The 24,391-nt window shown below is 38.9% G+C and overlaps 1 protein-coding gene across 3 annotated transcripts; it reads left to right on the top strand.

The window, feature by feature from the left end:
* Window positions 1–11: 11 nt before the first annotated feature.
* On the top strand, window positions 12–24,260 carry hmmr (hyaluronan-mediated motility receptor (RHAMM)). 3 transcript variants are annotated; one of them, XM_086023743.1, is made up of 21 exons: window positions 12–164; window positions 2,635–2,733; window positions 2,808–2,890; window positions 2,995–3,072; window positions 3,221–3,409; window positions 4,393–4,479; window positions 4,644–4,755; window positions 4,822–4,902; window positions 11,479–11,552; window positions 11,622–11,695; window positions 11,780–12,147; window positions 12,777–12,925; window positions 13,016–13,230; window positions 19,662–19,769; window positions 19,844–19,990; window positions 20,079–20,425; window positions 20,489–20,741; window positions 20,813–20,885; window positions 21,134–21,310; window positions 23,635–23,797; window positions 23,900–24,260. In XM_086023743.1, exons 1-21 carry the CDS (start codon window positions 119–121, stop codon window positions 23,926–23,928), a joined length of 2,952 nt encoding a protein of 983 aa, XP_085879869.1. In that variant the 5' UTR covers window positions 12–118; the 3' UTR covers window positions 23,929–24,260. The 3 variants fall into 3 exon arrangements, with proteins under 3 accessions (XP_085879869.1, XP_085879867.1, XP_085879866.1); XM_086023741.1 differs by having other exon boundaries at window positions 4,837–4,902; window positions 20,079–20,741; XM_086023740.1 differs by having other exon boundaries at window positions 20,079–20,741.
* Window positions 24,261–24,391: the final 131 nt, after the last annotated feature.

Raw genomic sequence — 24,391 nt, 5'->3', positions numbered from 1 at the left:
TAAATTTGAAATTTCAGCGCTGAAACGTCGGTAGCTGTTTACTGCTGGAATTGGGAGCTACGCTGTAGCATTTTTTGGGCACGACTAGGGAAAAACAATCCAAAACTTTGGAATCGAAATGTCTTTCTCAAGAGCTCCTTTGAAAAGGTTCAACGAAGCTGTTGGTAAGTAAAATCGAGCGGCGTGTTTGAACTCGGCCAAAGCCCGCACTGTACATATTTTTTTACGATGCGGGTTTGCAGCAGACACATACTAGCATAACGCACACAGCATTGTGTTTATGCAGTAGTTTATTTCAAAATTGAAGGACAATTTAGACTTTTTAGAGAAACGGATCATTCATATATATATATATATATATATATATATATATATATATATATATATATATATATATATATATATATATATACACACGTACGTATATATATATATATATATATATATATATATATATATATACACGTACGTATATATATATATATATATATATATATATATATATATATATATATATATATATATATATATATATATATATATACACACGTACGTATATATATATATATATATATATATATATATATATATATATATACACGTACGTATATATATATATATATATATATATATATATATATATATATATATATATATATATATATATATATATACACACGTACGTATATATATATACACGTACGTGTGTATATATATATATATACGTACGGATATATATATACACGTACGTATATATATATACACGTACGTATATATATATATATATACACGTACGTGTGTATATATATATATATATACGTACGGATATATATATACACGTACGTATATATATATACACGTACGTATATATATATATATATACACGTACGTATATATATATATATATATACGTACGTATATATATATATATATACACACGTACGTATATATATATATACGTACGTATATATATACATACACACGTACGTACATATATACATACATACATACGTACGTACATATATACATACATACATACGTACGTACATATATACATACATACGTACGTACATATATACATACATACATACGTACGTACATATATACATACATACGTACGTACATATATACATACATACGTACGTACATATATACATACATACGTACGTACATACATACACTATCGTTCAAAGGTTTGGGGTCACCAAGAGATATAGTTTTTTTCAATAAAGATAACTTTAAACTAATCAGGAATACACTCTATACGTTATTAATGTGGTAAATGACAATTCTAGCTGCAAATGTCAGGTTTTTGGTGCAACATCTACATAGGTGTATAGAGGCCCATTTCCAGCAACTATCATGCCAGTGTACTAAAGGTGCAAAGTGTTTGTCCATTGCGTCGGAAGGCTCAGGGATATTAGAAAACCCTGTACGTATGTATACTGTTACTGTATATGTATTTATATATACTGTATGTGTTTGTTTACAAAGTAAAACAAGTAATGAACCATATAGTTTGTATAACATACAGTACACGCCAAAAGTTTGGACACACTTCTCATTCAAGGCGTTTTCTTTATTTCTATTATATTATTTTTATGTCTATTTACATTGTAGATTCTCACTGAAGACACGAGTTTTGTACTTTACAAAAAGGTGAAATAACTGGAAACATGTTTTATATTTCGGTTTCTTCAAAATAGCCACCCTTAGCTCTGATTACTGCTTTGCACACTCTTGGCATTCTCTCGATTCATTCAGCTTCAGGCTGGTTTTTCAGCTTCAAGAATTAGTCTGAAATGGTTTTCCAACTTCAAGAGTTAGTCTGAAAAGGTTTTCCAACAGTCTTGAAGGAGTTCCCAGAGGTGTTTAGCCCTTGTTCGCGCCTTTGCCTTCACTCTGCGGTCCAGCTCACTCCAAACCATCTTGATTGGGTTCAAAACAGGTTTTCAGGTATTTCACCTTTGTTTTTTGTTTTTTTCAAACTACATAACTCCACATGTGTTCATTCATAGTTTTGATGCGTTCAGTGAGTATCTACAATGTAAACAGTCATGAAAAGAATGAGGTGTGTCCAAACCTTTGGCCTGTACTGTACATTAAACATTTTGAAATTATGTTTTTGCACATGTATCTTGAAGCTACAAACAGTCATGTACATTTGCAGTATTCATGCAATATTTTAACATTTTGAAGTTTACACCTACTTGCAGGCCATATATGCACTGTTGCTGCTAGATGCAGTTTTTTTTTCATTTGATCAAAAAGGTAGATCATTTTGACAAGAGGAAAAATGGCATTTTATGACAAAATGTATTTCATACACAAGGCTGAACTTCATATTTTTATTATGCTCTGATTTTGTTTTTCCCCCTCCCGGACACACAATTAGCCGGAGAGCCGCCTCTCAATTTTGAATGTAGAACCCTGTACATGAAATAAATACATAGATGTGATATTGATCATGCCTTCGTTCCTTTTACCACACTAAAGAGTGCATATGTGAGGCATGATTGATGGATAGAAAATGTCCCCCAGTTCTGGAATGACCCATATCCAAAAAGTACAATGATGCTGTAACTTTACCACCCAAGAAGTGTTGTGGGTAATGAAAATTTTGTTTTACCTAAGGTTGCGCCCCTGCACCGGGCATCTATGACATCAAACCCGAAGAACCAAAGGGACCTGCATCCTTTGAGAAATCGAATCGGTTCCAAGATGCTAAGGGAGGTTGGTAACATGTTTTCAGACACATTACTACACTGAACTAATGAAATGGTGTGTAACGTAGTTGTTTTCTTCAGCTGTCTGTTCAGTGCCCCCATCATCACCCTCCAGAATTACACTGATGTCTCCAGTCAGAAGAACAGTATCAGTTGATGGGATGGTAAGTTACAGTTGACATGAGGATGTTGTTGTATTATAAAAGTATATGATATAGATTGATTTGGGGCCATACAATTTCCTTGCCATTTTAAATGTATCTTACAGGTTGAGGTGTCAAGTACAAAAAAGAGAGAGCATTCCATGACCCTGGAAATGAAACAATGTCGATTATTGGAGAAAGAGGTGCACCTTTTTCAACTAATATTTCGGCAATGCAATAACAACCAGAGTTCAAACTAACCAACTTCAACAATAAAAAAAAAACAAGGCTATTCTGCAACTCTCCGTAGCTGAGATTCATGTGTAGTAATATTGATTTTCCCCCTTGTAGATCCGTTTACTGGTCCAGCAGAGAGGGGAGCAGGATCGACGATTGTTCTCCCTTGGGGAGGACCTCAAAAAGGTTGAAGCCAAGCTGTTGGCGGCAGTCAGGGAAAAGACCGCTCTCACTGCTAACGTTACCACCCTTGAAAGACAGAAAGCTGAGCTAAAGAAAGTCAATGAGTTCTTAAAAAACAAGGTTTGTTCTGCCTACAGACTCTGTTGTTTTCACCTGTCATTAAATTAGAGTGTACAGCAGTTTAGGTTTTAGAGCTCAAAAATAAGCAGGTATATTGTGGTGTCTTCTGTATCTAATTGTAATCCCTTACAATCTTTGATATATTTGTTTAAAGGGGAAGTCAACCCAAACATGTTTTTTTTCAAGAATATGTTCTATGCAAGCCCACTAGTTGAAACAAGGCATTCTGATAAATATTGCGTTTGTGGAATATGAGTTAAGCAGCAAAATCCACCCGTTTTTAGCCATCTGAGTGGGTGGCCATTTTGTCACTTCTGTCGACTGAAAATGACATTATAACTACTCAGGGCTGAGGGTAACGACCAATCACGGCTGACCTGTTTTCGGAAGCTGAGCCGTGATTGGTCGTGAACCCTGAGCATCTGTGATGTCATTTTCAGCTGGGAACATATTCTTGAAAAAAAAAAAAAAAGTTTTGGTTGATTTCCACTTTAAAGTGCTTGAGTGTTAATAATGCTCCTAGACATTGTTCACCTATTGGATCGTGATGTTCATTTAATTAAGGTTGCTATAATAGCCAGTCTGATACTGGGCTAGTGAAGTGTTGCTGGTTTGGCTTGGTCTGACGTGCTGGCGGCCTGTTTGCTTGATATGTGATTGTGTCCGTCAATAGAGAGTCCATAAGCCATTTACTAAAATATGTAACTTATTTGTCACTTTCCAAGCATTAAAACCTCCATAAAACACATAGCATCTATAAGCATAAATTCCGCCGCACGAAGCCGTCAAAAACCTGTATGCCCTTCCCAGTCCACACCTGTACACTGTTTCTTTCGCCTTTCTTATATACTCTTAGTGACAGTGCCACACAGTGTTCAAGACAAGTAGTACATACAAACATTTGACCCATATTTGGCTTCTATCTGCTTTGTTAAAGTCAGATAAAGGCATACAATTCCTGATGAAACTTAGTTTATTCCCAGGTTTCAGCCGACACAACAAAAAAGAGGATCAATTCACTTACAATGGAGCTGATGGAAGCCAGGAACCAATTGGACAGCAAAAATAAGGTGGGCATTTGGTATAGCCACTCCCCTCATTACAACAGAGTTCTTTACCATACTTTATTACCCTCAATACAGCAAAATGTTACATCAGATATTCAAAGCTGATGATCACAGTTTCATTTGTCAGACAAATGTTCAGATGTATACTGAATGTGTGTTGAGTGCAGGAGCTAAGTGTTCTACAGCTCAGCTCCAATGGTCACCTCAAGGTTTTAGAAACAGATCTCAGAACTAGCAAGGATACTGTCAACGCTTTAACAGACAGGAATAATGACTTGGGTAAGGATGAACAGCAACAGACCACCTTGTTTTCCTCAAATGTTAGGTATGTTCATTCAATGTTAGTTTTGTCTTACACAGAGGACCTCCATCAAGTGATGAAAAATCAAAATGAAGAGTTGGAACAACAGAATGACAGGTTACATGGTGAGTTGTACCCTAATGAAGGCTCCAGGCTAGATCACAATTTTGAAGCCTATGTACATTCATCAGACAACACAGAGACAAACAATCACACACACTCACAATCACACCTAGGGGCAATTTAGAGAGTCCAATCAACTTACCATGCATGTTTTTGGAATGTGGGTGGAAACCGGAGTACCCGGAGAAAGCCCATGCATGCACGGGGAGAACATGCAAACTCCACACAGGGAGGCCGGGGCCGGGATCGAACCCACGCCCTCTGAACTGTGGGGCGGACGTGCTAACCAGTCGACCACGCCCTTGCTCAATTCAGATTTTTTTGAAAAAAATCAATTTTTCTTTTATTTATTTATTTTTGTGTGTGTGTGTGTGTTTAAGCGTTCATATCGCATTATAAGTGCGACCTGAGTCTCTTTCGTTTGTGAACATATGCGCCCGAAAGTGGCCTGCATGCGCAGAAGAAGCAATGACGTCACTCACAACTTAGTGTTTACGGAAGTAGATGTCTTAGGGCATTTATACAGTGAAGCGATTCGGTAGGAGGTAAAATTACAGTATTTGGGGGAAATGATGAGGTGACGCTTTTCGATCTCATTCCATCGAGATGTCACGTGATAACCGCACGTAAAAAAATGAATTGATCTGATCCGTGGCTGAATTACTACTATCATCTAAATGTCCACTTTATGCTTCATGTTTCAAGTGGGATTAAATTAAATTCAAATATTAAGTCAATACTGTTACTCAAAACAATTTTGCAGATTCAATCTCTCCGTTGCCAGCACTGTCCCCGTGCGGAGCTCATTTTGGGATCCGGATGATGTGTGTCTGATATATGCGACCTGATGGTTCAGACTGCGGTCTGATGGTCGCATTGCAAAATCTGATACGTATCCAATCTAGGACCACATATGAAAGTGGCCCATTGAATGGAGCCATTCAGACTGTCATAAAAAATCAGATACAGGTCGTATATGGGCAAAAAAATCCAATCTCGGTCGCATTTGCCTGCGGTGTGAGCATAGCCTAAATCAGGGGTGTCAAAGTCAAATGGACGGAGGGCCAAATAAAAAATTTAGCTACAAGCCGATGGCCAGACTGATCGAACGTTCATTGAAAATTTTTTAAATGTCCAAATTGGTTCGGGTCCTTCGCGCCTGCTGATCACGTCACGCTTCGTGATATATTTCATTAATATATTTCTTTGCCTAAAATTCCATATCCACAAATCCAAATTTAGTCACACAAAACCTCTCCGGAATTTTCGAGGCAGAAACCAGACAGTATACAAATTCTATTCTGGATCGTAAAAATATGAAAGCGATTAAGACTGTTGCTTTATGTATATGCATTTAGAATTTTTGTTTAAAATCCCCCTGGCTCTTCTTTTTTCTTTTCTCTGTGTATTATCTATGTGTTAATAACTGTGTTTGGTTTGTTAATGTTAAAAAAAATGTGTGTGTGTGTGTATATATATATATATATATATATATATATATATATATATATATATATATATATATATATATATATATATATATATATATATATATATTTTTTTTTTTAAATATATATACATATATATATATATTTTTTTTTTTAAATATATATACATATATATATATATTTTTTTTTAAATATATATACATATATATATATATTTTTTTTAAAATATATTTACATGTGTATATATATATATATATATTTTTAAATATATATACATATATATATTTTTTTATATATATATATAAATAATTTATATTATATTTATTTATATTTATATAATTTATATATATATATATATATATATATATATATATATTTCTTTGCCTCTATGTTTGTCACCTCCATGGCTGTTGTGTTTGTATGTTCTGAGTTACTAAATAAAAAATAAAATAAAGTACATTACTGCTACTTTTGCAAATTTTGTGGTCCACTCGGGCTGCAAGATTGTATGAATTGAATGTACATAATGTGAAGTATTTCTTAATAAAACGTGTTTTGCTCCGAATAACTTTTCACCACAATCCGATTCTGAAAGCCACAAAACAGTGACGTGACGTCTTCAGTCGGCATGTAGACGACCGAAGGACGATCTTCGTAAAAATAGCTGTAATGTTCGTTATTTTATTTTTTATTTTGCAAACGTAACAGCCAAATGGTGGCAAACATAGATGCAAAGGAATATATTACAGAAATAGTGTACCAAATTGGGTTATCAGTCTTGTGGTCGGGTATATAGGTCAGGGTGCAAACATTTTTCAGAGTCTGTTAATATTCATATTCTCATTGGTAATAGGTTCTATAATACATACAAGTCACTTCCTGCAAGTTGTCAACCACAGATCAATTAGAAAATAGGTTTTACTTAGTCATTCCGAGTGTTTCCGAACCTCATGCAAGTTTGAGGAATTGTGGCTCTAGCCACCGGAAGTGACGTAGATGTAGCTAAACCGCCTGCTACACCATAGACTGTACAATTTCTATGCGCTACAAACACAGCACATTCAATGGCGAGCGATGTTTTGGAATGAGAGGATTTTGAAACACACGAGCCAACAGAAGGGGGCGTTAGTAGACCGTTAATGATTACTAGTCACTGAATCCTCCGGTTACTGTGACGTCACATCTCGACCAAAGATGAGGGGGCGCGAGATTATGCATTGCAAAGGGGGTTCTAGAGGGCTACAGAAAAGTTTTCAATGTTTGCACCCTGACCTTTAAATTTTGCCGAGTTGTGTTTTTCCGAGGTTAACGAATGCATCGCGCGGCTTGCTGGATGGAAGGGGATGCGAGCGAGCGGATGACGAAGAGGAGAGCCGTTGCGCTTTTTTGACTGAACTGTTGTCGTACTGTATATTGTAAAGCGTGACGTCATCGGCAGGCGTGAAGGACCCGATTACATCTGTTACTCACACCATCTTGCTGCGGTCCGCGGGCCGGTTCTAATAATAAATCAATATCATCCGTGGGGCCGTAGAAAACCTTCTCGCGGGCCTTGACTTTGACATATATGGCCTAAATGATTAATTGATACTCCAAGAATAAATATAAATTAATTTCATAATCCATTGGTTGTTGATTAATCCTTGCACCTCTATATTATTGCAGGGTTCCCGCGTGACCTTTAGTCTTAAAATGATTGAATTGCTGAATTTGAAAAACAATACCTTAAAAAGTCTTGGAAAAATCTTTTATTTTGATATATGCGTCTTTAATTTTATGCTGTATGTAGACCTGTGAGGACCTCAGGTCTGTGCTTGTCACACCCTCCAACTCTGCTGATTTTCTCCTGAGTACTGTTGTACAAATGAGATGAGGCACTTTCAGCAATATACAGTACATGTGGCAACGTATCACATACAGTACCTGCGGTCTACAGTTGTCAGCAAGAGGAGAAACCTAGTCTTCTTCACTGTGCAGGTGCCATATTTTCAGCTATGTGCAATGTTAACCTGGTCACTCACCATCATGCCCCCCTTTTTTCTTTTTTTTTAATCATACACTGTACATGCTTTCTTTACATACATTATCATTACTTATCATACATTGCTTTCTGAATGAATCCTCCACAGTAAACTGCTTTTCAGCAGGAGTTTGTGGGTTGTTGCCATATCGTTCCCCTCTTAAAGCTCGCGAAGCTCTGTTTTTTGTTGGCAGAGTGGTACCACGCAGCAGTAGTATCTCGTCTAACTATTTTCAGGATAAACAAACCAATAGTATATCGCTATACTGACAGGAATAACTACACACAACCTTTCTAGTCTGACAGTGTGGATGAAGTGACAACTTTAGAGAGAGAGAACGAGAGAGGGGATATTTTGGGGGGATTAAATTGTATGAACTTCTGTTTTTTTAATTCCATGAAGTTTTTACTTCACTTTACGTTACTACTACTATTTTTAACCAATATATTCATATCAAACCTATGAATTTACAATAATGGCAGGTAAAGCATGCTAACGAGCACTGATTCATGGGCTAACCTAATGTGTTTTTCTTTAGAAAGAAAAAAATATATATGACAAACACAAAGCTGCTTTTGAGGTGTATGTACGGTACCTTGACAAAAATCTAAAATCAGCACAACCAGAAAAATTAAAACTGACAAAAAAAAATGAAATTAAAAAAAATGGGTTAATTCAAAATATTAGGATATGCTTGATAAGAAAGTAACATTTTAAACAGTGCTAAACACTTGTGAACATGTGCACACCTGTGGGGGAGTGCGATAAATATATTAAACTTTTTCTTTCAACACTTGATTATTTATAGACTACATGTAAATTATAAGAAAACAAGTTTCCATTTATTTATTTATTTTAAATGTCCCTATTAGAAGATGTACACAGAGGTTTATACAGCCTTTAGTGTGACATCGACTGTAATGCAGTAGTGAGCAGGTTATGATCATTTTCATGGCCAGATATGCAGCTGTATAACGTCTGTGCTTTTTGGACACAGAATTAGCCCATTCAGATTTTAAGAATGACATTTTTTAAAATACTGAGATCAATGCCTGCATTTATATGTTTATATAAGCACAATGTATACATGTCAATGTATGTAAATATATTTATTCACTGTTACATTACGTGCCATATTCCTGACCTATTTGACTGCATTTCATGTCAGCCATTGTTGATATTGACAATACATTTGCACCGTTCATTTGATTCATTTGATTATTAATGACTCAACGTAATGCTTCTTTGTGTGTGTGTGTGTGTGGGGGGGGTGTGCATGTGTGCGTCTACTCTTCTTTATAGTCCGCTCCCAGCTAGTTGAATGCCTTGTCATAGTATACAAAATTGTGAACAAAATAAATCGCACTCTACTTATTTTTGAGAGAAGTATTAGAAATGCATCACAAGCTGTCGCTCTTTAAAGGGAGACTTGGGTGAGCTTAACATTGGCACTTATATAATAGGCTTGCATGTAAAAATGACATCAGTACTAAAATCAACCACGGAGAGGTTAATCCTTTTGATATGTTGAAGTGGTCATTAGTAGGAATGTCCACATACATTTTGGTGCCAATTAATCGCCGTTTTTGGACGTTATAAGCAATGAAAGTACAATGAATTCCAATGGAGAGTTTCCAGTGACTACGACCGAACAAGGATAGAATGGTAGGGGGCGCGGCCATTTGCCTCATTAACAAGAGGCGTTATTCATGGAGTCACTTACTTCCTAATTTCTCCCAAATTTATTGATAAAATAGAAAATGACAACTCTTTTCATTTTCCCTATCAAAAAATATATAAAATGAACTTGTTAGTGAAAACATGGCCATCCTGGCCCAACCAACACTTTAATGGTATTCCTAACACTTGTTACTTTGCATTGCATTTCTGTCTATTAATACAGTCAACCCCCACATTTGTAAGAATAAGAATAAGAATGCCTTTATTGATCCCACAGTGGGGAAATTTTCATTGTTACAGTAGCAAAGATATAGGTCACACAGGGGCGGCGGCATAATGTGGCCATTAATGTATAACATTGACGGCAAACATTTAGAATCAAACCTATGTAGATATACGCAGTAACATCTGTATATACACATGTGTATACACACCAACCTACATCTACATAAAAAATATGAGGAACACTCATTTCGGCCTGTACATAGTACAGAGGAAAAAATACTCTAAGTGACAGTGCTGCAGTGCTGTAGTGAAATGTAAGGAACAGCATTGGATAAAAATAAAACTAGACTAACAGTAGTGGGGAATGTTGAGTATTGCACGGTATTACAGTAGTGGGGAATATTGGGTATTGCACGATACGAGCTCAGGTGCAGGACTGCACAATTGCACTAATGACCGCCAGTTTGTAGAGACTACACAATGTTCTTGTTAAAGAGTCTGACAGCAGCAGGCAAGAAGGAACGGCGGAATCTCTCCTTAGCACAGCGAGGGTGTAACAGTCTGTCACTGAAGGTGCTGTGGAGTGCTGTTAGGGTGCCCTGGAGGGGGTGGTCCGGGTTGCCCAGCATTGATGACAGCTTGGCCAACATCCTCCTGTCCCCCACCGAGTCCACAGAGTCCAGGGAGCAGCCCAGGACAGAGCCGGCCCTCTTGACCAGTTTGTCCAGCCGCTTCTTGTCCCGGGCCGAGACGCCGCCTGCCCAGGTGACCGCTCCCTGGAAGATGACCGATGCAACCACCGAGTCATAAAAGTTCCTGAGGAGTGTCCCCTGAACCCCAAAAGACCTCAGTCTCCTGAGTAGGAAGAGTCTGCTCTGACTCTTCCTATAGAGGGCGTCTGTGTTGTCGCACCAGTCCAGTTTATTGTTCAGATGAACACCCAGGTACTTGTAAGTTGAGACTCTCTCAACATCTGTTCCCCGGATGTTCACTGGTGGACACACACACACACAACCTCCTCCGTTTTTCATTGGAAAACATAAATTATATGCAGATTTTTGCTATTCGTGAGCCGGTCTGGTCCCTAAGCCCCCGTGAATAGCAAGGGTTGATTGTACATTATATTGTTAAACGGGCTACCATGAGATCACATTTGATTGAACAGACTTCTTGCCTCCCTTACCATATTGTATTATTTTTCCAGCTGACATACGGGAGCTGCAAGTGGAAATCAAGGTTGTGCAGGGCTATCTGGATGCATCCAATGATCAGATTCAGGTGGGCATGAAACTGAAAATTTGCACACTGATCCATCCAAGGTATCACTTAACAGATTCGTTTTCTTAGGATCTCCGCTTAAAGCTTAAAGAAGAAGCAACACAGCAAGACATGGTCCTTAACTCCCAGCTGCAGAACATGAGGTGAGTAAATGTGTAATAGTTCCCTAAAAAGGTGTCAGATTTCAATAAAAGAAAGATCACGGATATCTGTTGCATGTTCTGCAGACACCTCGAGCAGGAGCTGGAGCAATGCAGCACAAAGCTTGAAAGCACTGAAGTTGCTCTGAGGCAAAAAGAGGAGGATGTGCTGAAATATGAGCATGAGATGCAGGCCTCGAAGGAGGCTTTATCAGAAGCGGAGAGCAAGTTGAAGAGCCAAGAGTTGGAGCTTAAGGCTTCCCAAAAGTCAGTGAGTGACTTGGAGACACAAATGGAGTTCATCAACCAAGAAGTCCAGGACTCCCGAGCAACAGTTGGTCAGCAGCAGGCTGAACTTGGATTGCTACGGGATGTGCTCCAGAGGACAGAGAGGAAGATGGCTGAAGATGTGGCACATCTTGAAAAGAAGTGTCTGCTTTTGGCAGAGGAGAAAAGTATGTATGCTCACTAGGGATGGACCGATTATCGGCCGGGCCGACACGATGTTTGGCTTTTTGACGAATATCGGCATCTGCCTTTTTTAAAACTCTGCTGGCCGATAAAAATGAATTTAAAACTGTGGAAATAAAACCAAAGATATGTGAAAGTTTAACATTTCTGTCATTTTGAAATTTTGATCTACTGTAGAAAACTACATGGAGCTCTTCTTTACGTTTTCCTTTATCCTTTTTCAGACTTGCTGACAATCCTGGGTGCTCCCTGAACCTTTTGTTAGAATTTTATAATAGAGATGTATACTGTCAAAAACGTATTGTAATAATGATTTTTTTTAAAAAATCACCATTATGCTAACCTGAAACATTGTTCAATAAACATGCTTAAAGACATTACAACAAAGGTAAGAGTAAATTTTTCTTTAGATTTTGATGCCAATATTTTCCTTTTCACTGAAAATGAATATCGGCTCCAAATATCGGTTATCGGCCTCTTTGACTACTAATAATCGGTATCGGCCCTGAAAAAAAGCATATCGGACTATCTCTAATGCTCACCCACCGATATCAGTAAAAACAACCATAACAAAATTCATTAAAATGTTGCTTTTTTGTTGTTGTTGTTTTAGACAAAATTCAAGAGGAGGGCTCCAGGAGACTGGAGGAGTTGACCACAGAGCTCCAATTGCTGAAGGACACTAACCGAGATGAGAAAGGCACACAGAATCAGCTCCAGCATGAGCATACTTCTCTCACTGAGGACCTGGCCAAAGAAAGGGTCATTCACTCTATTTGCTTTCATGGAATTTCATGGAAGTGACAAAGGCATTTCGTGAAGCTCGTTCTTTTCCTGTTTTAACACCCTCAGGCTCTGGTAGACTGTCTGACTGTTCTGCTGGAGCAAGAGAGGCAGGAGTCAGAGGAGCGCCGGAGTAAGCTGAATGAGGAGCTGGAGGAGGTGCTGGGAGAGCTGGCTCTCATGGAGGAACAAACGCAAAGAAGAGGTGAAGCGAGCGAGCAGAGTCTGGAGGAAATTCATGCGTTGGAGAGACAACTGAGTGAAACCAAGGAACATTTTGAGCGGTGAGTTAAGAAACATACATTGGTACCTTGACTTAGAAGGGCACCAATTTAGGAGAACTCCGAGTTACAAGCTGCCGTTAGGTAGAGCTTTGATTTTTGAGAGGTTTGAGCCAAAATTTGAAGCATGAGTGAGCTTCATACTGTATATGCTGCCACCAGCAAATGCCACTACATCCGTCCAGCATCCCATAATAACAGTGTCCGACATCAACCCATTAAAGGGGGAAATCAACCCAAACACTTTTTTTTTTTGAAGAATATGTTCCCAGCAAGCCCAACTAGTTGAAACATGGCATTCTGATTAATATTGCTATTGTGGCGCAATATGAGTTAAGCATCAAAATCCGCCCCTTTTTAGCCATCTCACGGGGCGGCCATTTTGTCACTTCTGTCGACTGGAAATGACATCACAACTGCACACTCCTCAGTTAATGACCAATCACGGCTCAGCTTCATAAAACAGGTCAGCCGTGATTGGTCGTAATATATTTATGGAATATTCATTTTTTCCAAACCCCCAAAAGTTGAGGTTGAGGGGGGAGGATGGTTGAGAAAAAAACAAACAAATGATAAAAAAATATTAAAAAAATATTGGGGGGGAAAAATAGCAAATAGGAGAATCCGTGGGTGTCCAACCTACTGTGTATAGATTGATTTGTTTTTAAGGCGCTTGGAAGCAGCTGCGCAGCTACAAAGTTTATTTGGGAGCACACAGTATTATACCATGGTCTTGATGACTACTCAATTCTGACTTACTGAGAAAATGACTGTACCTCAGGGGTGCCCATTGTGTTGATTGTGAGCGATCAGTCAATTGCCAAGGAAATGCCGATCATCCCATGGCATGAACTAATTCACAAGTCCCCCCCAGTTTTATACTATTGACATACATATAAAGTAGCTGCCTGTCAACGCCAGTGAATGACTTGGAATAAAAAAATAAAATAAAATAAAGACGGCCTATCATCGTAGACATCAGCCTATCATCACCCGTTGGTTGATGTACAGGACAACCAGGCATACGTGCACCAGTTGAATGTGTCACTGAATTTAGGCATACAGCGGCGCTATCTGCTGCAAAACATTAAAACAGCTAAAGTAGTTCCAGTCAAACAATCATTACTTTGTTCCAAATTATGTTATACAAGCAAACGGCAACTTGACCGTCCAATCTTATGATAAGTAAATTTCGTCAATTTCACGCCACAATACAACAATTACTCAGTCACAAAGATAACTGAAAAACTTTACTTTAAAATTGACCACCTTTTAGTAACACAGTTTATAACAGATCAAAATAATCAGCAGTCTCAAAAGACTTAATAATGCAAAAAGTCAAATAAATAACATGCCACCTAAACATTGCTTGGTTCAGAATATAATCAAAGTAGAAAAAATATGCAGGCTTCACTTGAATAAACTATTCAATGAGTTCCTAAATTGAAACGACTCAGGAACTTGGTTTCGTGTGCATTTGTCAATCAATTTGTAATCTTTTTGTGAATTATAAAATGATATAGTGGGTCTGTTGCCCACAAGTGACCTACAATGCCTGTGGCAATAACGCCACTTATACTGCGCTGTGTCCGCCTTGACTTCATTCAATGCAGTGAGCCTCGTAAACTCACCATAGTCTCCCAATTGCTTGTTCTTCAAATGTCGGTTTAAGCTGGTTGTGTTGAAACGTTTGACGAGGTACATTTTCATGGCATATACAGTATTACAAGACGCAAACGCCACACACACAGCAGACAATGCTACGTTCACACCAACTGCGGTGGTCAGAATATTCGATCAAAGCCTTTTATTGCCGATCAAAACATCCGATCACCCGCAGCTCATGCTTCGCAGCCTTGTGTTGCGTCCCTCCCCTCTGCTCGCAGCGGAGGCGCGGCTGAGTTAGGGAGCCTTTCTGGCGGCGCGTTTCAATTGGAATCAATGTAGCTCGCGCGGGCGGGCGCGGTTGCGTGCAGGGCGGCGAGTGATCCTTCTGGACGGAGGGACGTCGTCGCGTATTAAACAAATCAACTTTTTTGCCATTTCGTCTCGCGGCAGCCAAGCTTGAGCTGCGGGTGATCAGATGTTTTGATCGGCAATAAAAGGCTTTGATCGAATATTTCAATCATGTCATTTTTCTCGAAAATTGGCCGATCATGATCGGTGCAGGATCGATCTGAGCATCCCTATTTAGTATAGCGTGAGAGTTTACTCATTTTTGTGTGTGCTAATATTTGGCTTAAAAAGTCAAAATGACATGCTCTCGATTATAAGGCATAATGTCAGTAAAGTACATTTTTCAACTCAACATGGGTTTAAATTCCTGGAATTCAGCCTATTTGATATTCGCCGCTGTAGACACCGCTGCTTCTAGCTGAGCAGCACATCTGTTACACAGGATGAATAACTTTAGCATCCCACAGGCTGGCCCATCTTTTCTCTCTCCTAATTGCCTTAATGAAGACAAATGCTCAGGAAATATTCTCAACATCATGTAGCTGTACACAGTCTGCAAAGCAAACTGATCAAGAACAGAATGGACATTTTCATCATTGATGACATTTTCTCTAAGTAACAATACATAATCTTAGTTATGGAACCATTGTGAACGTCTCCCATTACAATCTAACATATTTTTAGTTTGAAACAAACTGGACGATTAATCGAAAATGTAATCACGATTTCGATTTTGGCTTCTCAGCATCTTTAAAACATTGTAATCCAAGAAAACGATGATTGTGCAGAACGGCACTTTTCTTTTACAAGTTCCCGACCTTGTGAAAATACCCTGAATGCACCATGTTTGCGTAAGCAAGCGTGTAGCCAAGGTGATTCTGCCGTCCCTAAACGTCCTGATTGACCAAACTGACGTCGGAGGTCGTGAAGCGTCGTGGCGTCTGAATGCGCCGTCTGTTTGGCATAGTGGCCACCATCGTAGTGTGGTAACCCGTCTGTAAGCGTCTTGGGGGCGGTACGCATGGCGTCGCCAGTCGTGACATTGGCTGATTGGCTGTTGGCTAGCAAATCAGCGCTCGCAGTTCCAACGGGAAGTGACAAATGCGGAAAAACTGATTTTTTTTTTTTTAATTAAAACATTTTTTTTTTTGTTGAAATACAACTTACAATACAAAAAACAACAGCCAGGGGGACACAAACAAGGTAACCAAGATAACTACACTGTGTAAACATAACGAGCACATATATGCAGAGTCTTCTGTCCTTTTATATTTGTGGATTGTTCAATAGATTTAATAACGGAAAAACAGTGAGCACGCCTCCGCTTCCTTAATCTTCTTAGAAGTACATGAGCGAGGGTTGACAATGTAAGTATTTCACAATTCCGTGACAAGAACTTGATGGTTTAATTCGCGTGGGAGTTCATCGTGAGCGAAGAATAGAGCTGAATGCATTGTTTACGTTTTTATAATCCGCCCCCGGCCAACAGCTTTCCGGTTGGATTTTTCTAACCATGAGAAATGGTGACTACTGCCGTCGATGGTATGGAAGGGTATTACATTTTATGCATGCGCGGACGGTACTTTCATGGTCAGCGTCGCTGTCTGTCGTTGCGGTGTATTCCTCCAGCGTGATGTGCCGACAGATGGCCGGACGCCACAGGGGGTAAGCGTCTGTCAGTTGGCCAGCGTCTTATTGGTCTATCTAGGCACCCAGTGGGAGTTTACTGGAAAACTAAACACGCAACAAAAAGAATTACACAGCCCATTGTGCATTTTAAATACAAGACTTGCTTCTTTTTCAAAACATCGCTAGCACTAATGGAGGATCAAAGGCTAACAGAAAATGAGCTTGACTCTGCGAGCGATATTCCTTAAAATCAGGAAAATTGACACACAAAAGCCGTGGAAACACATGCACAAAAGTTAGGTAACACTCCTCAAAATCGCATTTTTTTCCAATCTATGAAAAGCGAGTTGTTACTCATACTATCCCAATGACATGTCTTTTCATAGAGGGTCTGAACAAGTTCTGGTACTGAATGAGTTAATACGGTTCAATAGAGTTTGCAACTTTCTGCTGTTTTCATTCTAAGTGTGCTCTTTCCAAAAATAAAAGTGGAAATGTAAAACTAGACTCACAAGAACGTCTCTGTAAAACTATCTTTGTATTCAAACCTACTGGTACTTAGTTGCTTCTTAGATGAGCGGTGTGGATCATGGCTGCACATCTTGAATATCTTGAGTCTCTCTTTGGTGCATACCGCCACCTGCTGTACATATAGAGTCAATGCAATCTGGGTCGTCTCTTCAGCAAAACGTCAATTGACGTCTGTCAATAATGGACTATGAGGTCCGTTTGGACTTGACCAGGTTAGTTATAATTACATAGACGGACGAAAATCCACTTCTGTCTATACTCAGTATGTCTTTTTGTTTTGTTTTTGTAAGTTTCCCGTCTAACGTCAGCAAAACGGCATCCGTCATAGACGGATAGACGACCGGTCAGACGGAATGCTAATTTCTGTGAAATACAATTCTGAGGTCCCAGGTTAGCCCAATAAGTCCCAAGACTTGTGGAAATAACATAAGGTAAAATAAATATGGTAACAAGATAAGGGTAATGCTTCAGTGTGTGAAAAGGTGCAAGGTAACAAAAGTGTGGATGTAGCACAATGAAAACGGAAGAGGCTTGAATCTCACATATTTACATGGTCATTTTGTACTTGACAAAAACAATAATGCTCAACGTGCAAGGATGAATCGGCATGAGGCTATGATGATCATTTTTAGTAGTTGAGTGTTAGTTGAATAAATACTACGTTTTGTAATTAATGGATTGTTTAAATAATCGTGATTTCAATCTCGATCAAAATAATCATGATGATTTTCTTCCCATTATCGTCAGTCTATTGATAATGAAAAAAAAAAAATTTTAAATGGAATAAAGGTCTAATGAAAAAAAAACTATCCGGAGGAAAAATACTATTCAAAATATCTGGTAGAGTAAAATTGTTTTTCAAGGACTTTATAGTGTTTTTGTGTACACTGTAATATAGTGTAATGTGCAATGTTGTTTATATACATGTTCCTCTTGCAGTGCAATAAATTGTTTTTCTATTTGTGGAAGATGCTAACCCAAAGCAGTATGATTGATACAGTTACATTAAATTTCATTCATTGTTCATACAATGTAAGTGTAGTGAACATAATACTCTCTTGTTGTGCATGTGTTACAGTTGACCAACCGTTTTAGAACTACTCTAGCTTTTTATTCTTTGCCATGGGACATTCGATTGTTTTACTTGACTTCAGTCCCTGATGCTGGGTGTCGGAGCTGGCTAGCAGAGTTAGCACATCAAAGACAGGGAACTTCTTTACTTCTACACTATATATCCATCCGGACGTGTTTAATCGTGTTAGTTTGCACGATATAATCTTATTGCAAAAGTTGCACCGAGGCAGCTGGTCATTTATTTTAACAAAGTTAAGCCACACTTGCGCTTGGCGTGCGTACGCAACCTCCTAAATCACGCAGAGTGCCTTGCAGTTCAGGGTTGGGGTTTTTGTCCCGATGTTTGTTCCTATCATATATTCTGACCAGTGTATTTTCTATTGATATTGTTCACCTTTATCACGATTAGGGATAGACCGATGTTTGTTTTTTTCCATGGCCGATACCTATTATTAGTCGTCAAAGCGGCCAATAACCGATATTTGGAGCCGATATATATTTTCAGCAAAAAGGAAAATATTGGTGTAAAAAATAAATGAATAAAACTCACCTTTGTTGAAACATGTTTATTGAACAAAAAATAAAATTATAACAAAAGGGTCATCAACATTTTTTCAAAAGTTAAATAAAAACTTAAACAATAGCTCCATATAGTCTACAGTAAATAAAGTCCTCCAAAAAAGACAGAAATGTTACAATTTCATTTATCTTTGTTTTGATTTGAAAAGTGCAGAGTGTTCTCAGGGTCAGAAGAATCTCTCTTAAAGTTAACTAAAAATTTAAATAAATAGTCCCTTGAAGTTCACACAGTTTTAAATCGATTTATTATTGGCCATCAGATTTTTTAAAAAATGCAGATATTCATCAAAGCACTGAATATTGGAGCCGATAATTGGCTCGGCCAATAATCGGTCCATCCCTAATCATGATACATATTTCATATTGATATTGATTTATCACCAAGCCCTGAATTTTTGTGCTCAAACAAATTGGCTAGTTGTTTGTTTATAGGGCACCCATTGAAATGTTTAATTCGGATTTGTAAACCCATAACAGGTTTCGAGTATAGCACACAAGATGACCTTTTTTTATTTCTTCAGTAAGTTTTCACAAATATTTAACATTTTATTAAGAGTATTACAGAATTTTCCAAATCAGAAAAGTTTTTTTTTTCCCACAGAAATAAAACAATAAGGCTAAACAGGTTGAAATACTTGAGTAATTGTAGCCTATCCTTTGAGCAGTGACCTGTCATTGTTGAAAGAGGAGCATTCGACCGCCAGGAGAGAACTACAAGAGGCGCACGCAAGCACATTGACGAGAATGGGAGAGATGTCTATAGAGCTGGAATGGTGAGTTGTCAAATGTTCTGTTGTGTGTTACATTGCAATGTTCGAAGAGGTTAAGATTCTGTTGTCCGGCGAAGCACCAAAGAGGCTCTGAGGACTGCAGACGAGAGCAATAAAAAACTGAGAGAAGAGATGGACAGAGTGACCCAGCAGGTGAAAGAGGAGATGGACAAAGTGATTCAACAAAAAGAGGAGGAGCACCAAATAAAAGAGAAGAATTCCAGGTTTGTCTCGCAAATGCATTAGTTTAAAAAAAAAAAAAAAAGTACCTTTTCCTTGTTTTCATTTTTTTTTTTTTGTCTTATGATTCAGAGATTTGCAGGAGGTGCAAGCTCGCCTCGCTCAAAAAGTTGAGGAGATGCAGGCCTTGGAGGCCAGCCAAGCAAAAGACAAGGAAGAAGCATTGAGGCAAGTTGAAGAGCAAAAAGGGCAGGAACTTGCCGAGCTTCACGATCGGGAACAAACGGCCAAGAAACGGCTTGGGGAAGTCCGCCAGGAAAATGTCAACTTGAAGAAACAACTGTTAGAAGAAAAAGAGGAGAAAATGAAACACCAAGCAGAGCTTGAGGCGAAAAGGGCATTACTGGAGGCCGAAACTAAAGACCACCAACAGCTCAGGTCAGAGGTTCTCCGACTGCAGGCTGAGCTCAATAGAGTAGGTGAGGAAAGGAGTCGACTCATGTCTCAAGTTGAACTCTCCGACCAATCATTAACGATGGCAGATACACAGAAGAGGCAGCTTCAGGATCGCTTGGATGAAATTCAGCAAGAGTGTGTGAACCTTCAGGCGCAAACAGCCCTCACAGAGGAGAAGGCGGAGGGTCTGCTGTGCAAAATGGAAGACCAACAACAAGAGCGGCAAGCTCTGCTGCAGCAGGTCAAGGCGCTGAGTCAGGAGAAGGTCACGCTGCAGTGGGAGATGGATGAACAGCGACAGAAACTCCAAAAAGAAATCATTGAAGCACAGGAAAAGAGGTGAGCACATTTTCAATGAATGCATGAATTTATTTACATCTTGTCAAAAAAAATTTTTTTTTCTTTCGAAGCTCTTCAAGTTCCGAGACTGAAGATTGGAGGTCACAGTATGAGGAGCTGTTTGCTAAGGTTAAACCCTTCCAGGTCAGTCTCTTCCAAACCAAATGTACTGTAGCTGGCAGGAGGGAGTTTAGCACTTAAATGCCTACCGATTTATGCAAACATCCTCTAGTGTTATTGTTCTAATGTGTACAGTAGACGGCTAGTCACATTGATAATAACAACACAGTGGCGCATTTGGTTGATTAAAAAGATGGGAATACACTCCCAAAGAAATAGACCTATGATATCATTAATGCCCTTTAAATATTTGTATTTTGTGGCACCGCCAGGAGCAATTGAATTACTTTGCTGCTGAGCGAAATGCACTCCTCAACGAAAATGGAGCAAACCAGGAGGAGATTAACAAGCTGGCGGATGCTTATGCTCGACTGCTGGGTCACCAGAACCAGAAGCAGAAGATTAAACATGTCATGAAGCTAAAAGATGAGAATTTTAACCTGAAACAGGTAATGCAACACTATTCCAACACACTACCTCGACTGCGGTTGGTTGATTTTCCAGTCAGGTCTCACTACTGCGAACATTAATAATAGCTATTTCGATTGTGCTTTTCAAAAGGAGTTCCACAATGAAACGGCAGTCACAATAATCGAACAGTATTTAAAACATGTATGCGTCCATCAACAAAATGGCAAAAAAGAACAATTAAAAATGTACTTTCAGCTTCTAAGAGAACTCTAAAAGGACATTGATCTAACCTAAGAAAATAATTAAGGCCGTATGCATTTATCGGGCACAGTTCCACCGCCGAGCATCAACCGCTCTATCAAAGGGCCAAGATTTGAGGCAGCTATATGGCTCAAGGCCAATTCCTACTTTCCGTAGCTGCACGGTTGGTCAGGGTGATAGAAAATATTGCCACCTGGCCCTGTGCGCGAGGATCTGCATGGATCTCCCTGCGTTGGACAGTGTCAAGTTCAGTTTTATAGTTTTAATCGACCGCACGGACTGAACACAGGGCCCTATTTTCGTCTCCTGACCAAGTCCAGCGCAAAGCACAGTCCAAGTGTGTGCATGGGGGGAGTTTTCTTTCTTTTGCTATTTTGCTTGAGTAGCACAGTTGGAAGAGGGTGTTTGCGCCGTCGAGGGAGGGATCACAACCAACTCCCGGCCAATCGAAGTGGCTCCCCTCATTTTCCTTTAAGATCAGGGCGGTCACAGTGCTTGACGTTGCAAAAGCAAAAAAATGACTCAAGAGATTGCCATGTGCAAAGTGTGTTTATTCCGGTAAACTGCAAGCCGACACTTTGCGGATATTCTAGTCGGCCGCACATATGACGTGGGCAATTGGAGACCACCTTGTCATGCGTGCCCCCCAATAGTAGCTCGGCGCCGTCAGGGTTATCAAATCCACCAAAATCACATTACCCCAACTGTGCCACCACATAGATCTTCAAATCAATTCATGTACGCTGTTGTAACCAGGGAAGGGCAAGAAGAACTGCTGTGATGTGATCGTACGAGTATCTTCTACAGTCTACCGGCAGCATTTTAAATGCAGTCAACGCTGATAGTACGGTGTACAGTGCGTACAGTGCAATGCAGTAATCTAACCTAGACGAAATAAAAAGCATTAATGACATTTTTGAGAAGGCATATAACAATAAACGTCACGATACGGTATTAGCGCGGTATGAACCTTACAATGTGAATAAAGCTCATGATACAGTGTAAAAACTCACAATATTTAAGAAAAATAATCATCTTATGATACTGCTATTCAGCAGTCAATTTTTTGGTGGTTTGCATGGAGCTGGCAAGCCAACCAAGGGACAAGCGACGAAAGACCATTCCACTGCGGCGTATTAGTTTGTGAGATGTGCGGGAGTGTCTTTCAAGTAGAGCAGAGGTGGTCGGACAGCACTGCAAATGATAGCGTTTGAATTGGTACATTTTGATTTTGCTACCCCTGTAGCAATGTGGTAATGATATAAAAAACTTTCATTTCATTTCCAGGTGATCATTTATTCAATCAAGAAAAAGAATTATTGATAATAACCAGTATTTAAGGAACATTGATTGGCCAAATTCTGTTGATTTTATCGGGTGGATTTCTTGTTTCTTAAAGCAACTGATGCAAACATTTATTGCACTACTGGGCTGCAACCAAAGACGCTGCTGATTCAGTCAAAATTGGTTGAAGGCCATGATTATCACCTGTAGCAAGTTGAGCCACATCAATGCACGCATCTCTTCTTTGGCACAACTCATCCAGGATACTACAAATATACTCAATGCAGCTGGCGCCAAAACAGAAGTGCCGGGACAGAAATTTCAATTGTTCTTCATCAAGCAACACCTAAAAAAAAATAGTTAGCTCTTAATGGACCACCATCACGACCACCATTCAGTTGCGTATTAGGCCAGTCCCAAGTGCTCCTTAAAAACAAAGCAGCGGCTTTATTCCTCAATAGAATATCGGTCGCTGTCCCGTGAAAAACACTTTTGCCATTTTTTTTTTAATTTTCTTATTTTTACGTGAATGGTGTTTCCCCGTTACAGACATCGCATTAACGTGACGATTAAAAATTTCCCAAAATTGGATATACATGTTTGTCACAGGACAATGACGATTAATATTGTTGTAAGCTTTGAAGAGTCACTGACCTATCCAATGTATAGAAGTAATAAATTAATTGATTAGTAATGAAATAACGAGATACCCGTTTGAAGACAGAGTCTAACTAGCTGGTGTTTGTACAATGACTTCCCCATCCCTTGGGTTTTTTTCTTGCTCTCGCTATGGCTCTGTGTTCGTGTGTTTTTGTAGGAGGTGCTGAAGCTTCGCTCCCAGTTGAGCCGTCAGAAGAGTGATCTGAATCACCTTAAATCAAAGCTCCCGGGTGAATCTCGCCGCAGGTTTGAACCCAGTAAAGCCTTCCAACACGATAAGGAGAACAGGCAAACTGAGACTGCAGCACCTCTGAAAGAAGGTTCTTGTCTTCTACTACTTTCACAAAGATTAAATATAAAATGGGAAGCAGATGAATGATTATTGATTTTTTTTTTTTTCCTTCTGAATTTTTCTCTTGTAGAAAATCACACAACAAAGAGATTCAACTAGACAAGAACAGCAATGATTGAGCTTCTTGAGTGTGTGTATGCCTGATTTTTAAAATCTTTTTTCCCAGGTATGAATCTTAAATGTTTTAACAACATTCCAGTTGTGTGTAAAGGTGAGGTTAGATGACTTGTGTTTCTTAAAATGAAATGTTCAAAAACTTGTCTATGAGAAATGATTAACAAAGTGTTCCTTTCATAAGAAGCAAAAGTCTAATGAGCCTTTTAAAAAAGGTATTTTTATTCATGTAGGTAAGCTGCGACGGTTTAGTGTATGGTATTGGAGTGCACATATTTCTTCTATCTTGTAAATAAAGACATTTTTCAACTCTTTCAAATGTGGTTTGGATTGAATTCATTTGACTTGTTCAAAAAAAACCTATTGGCCATGTCTGTGTCTGGCCAGCAGAGGGCACTGTAGTATTGCAGTCATAGGCTGAAATGATGCTAGAAACCCATCTTTCTGG

The sequence above is a fragment of the Filicampus tigris genome, chromosome 2, assembly GCF_054856515.1.
Source record: "Filicampus tigris isolate MCC_2025a chromosome 2, RoL_Ftig_1.0, whole genome shotgun sequence".
NCBI lineage: Eukaryota > Metazoa > Chordata > Actinopteri > Syngnathiformes > Syngnathidae > Filicampus > Filicampus tigris.
Note: the sequence above shows the minus strand (reverse complement) of the source record. Positions and strands in the feature narration are given on the sequence as shown.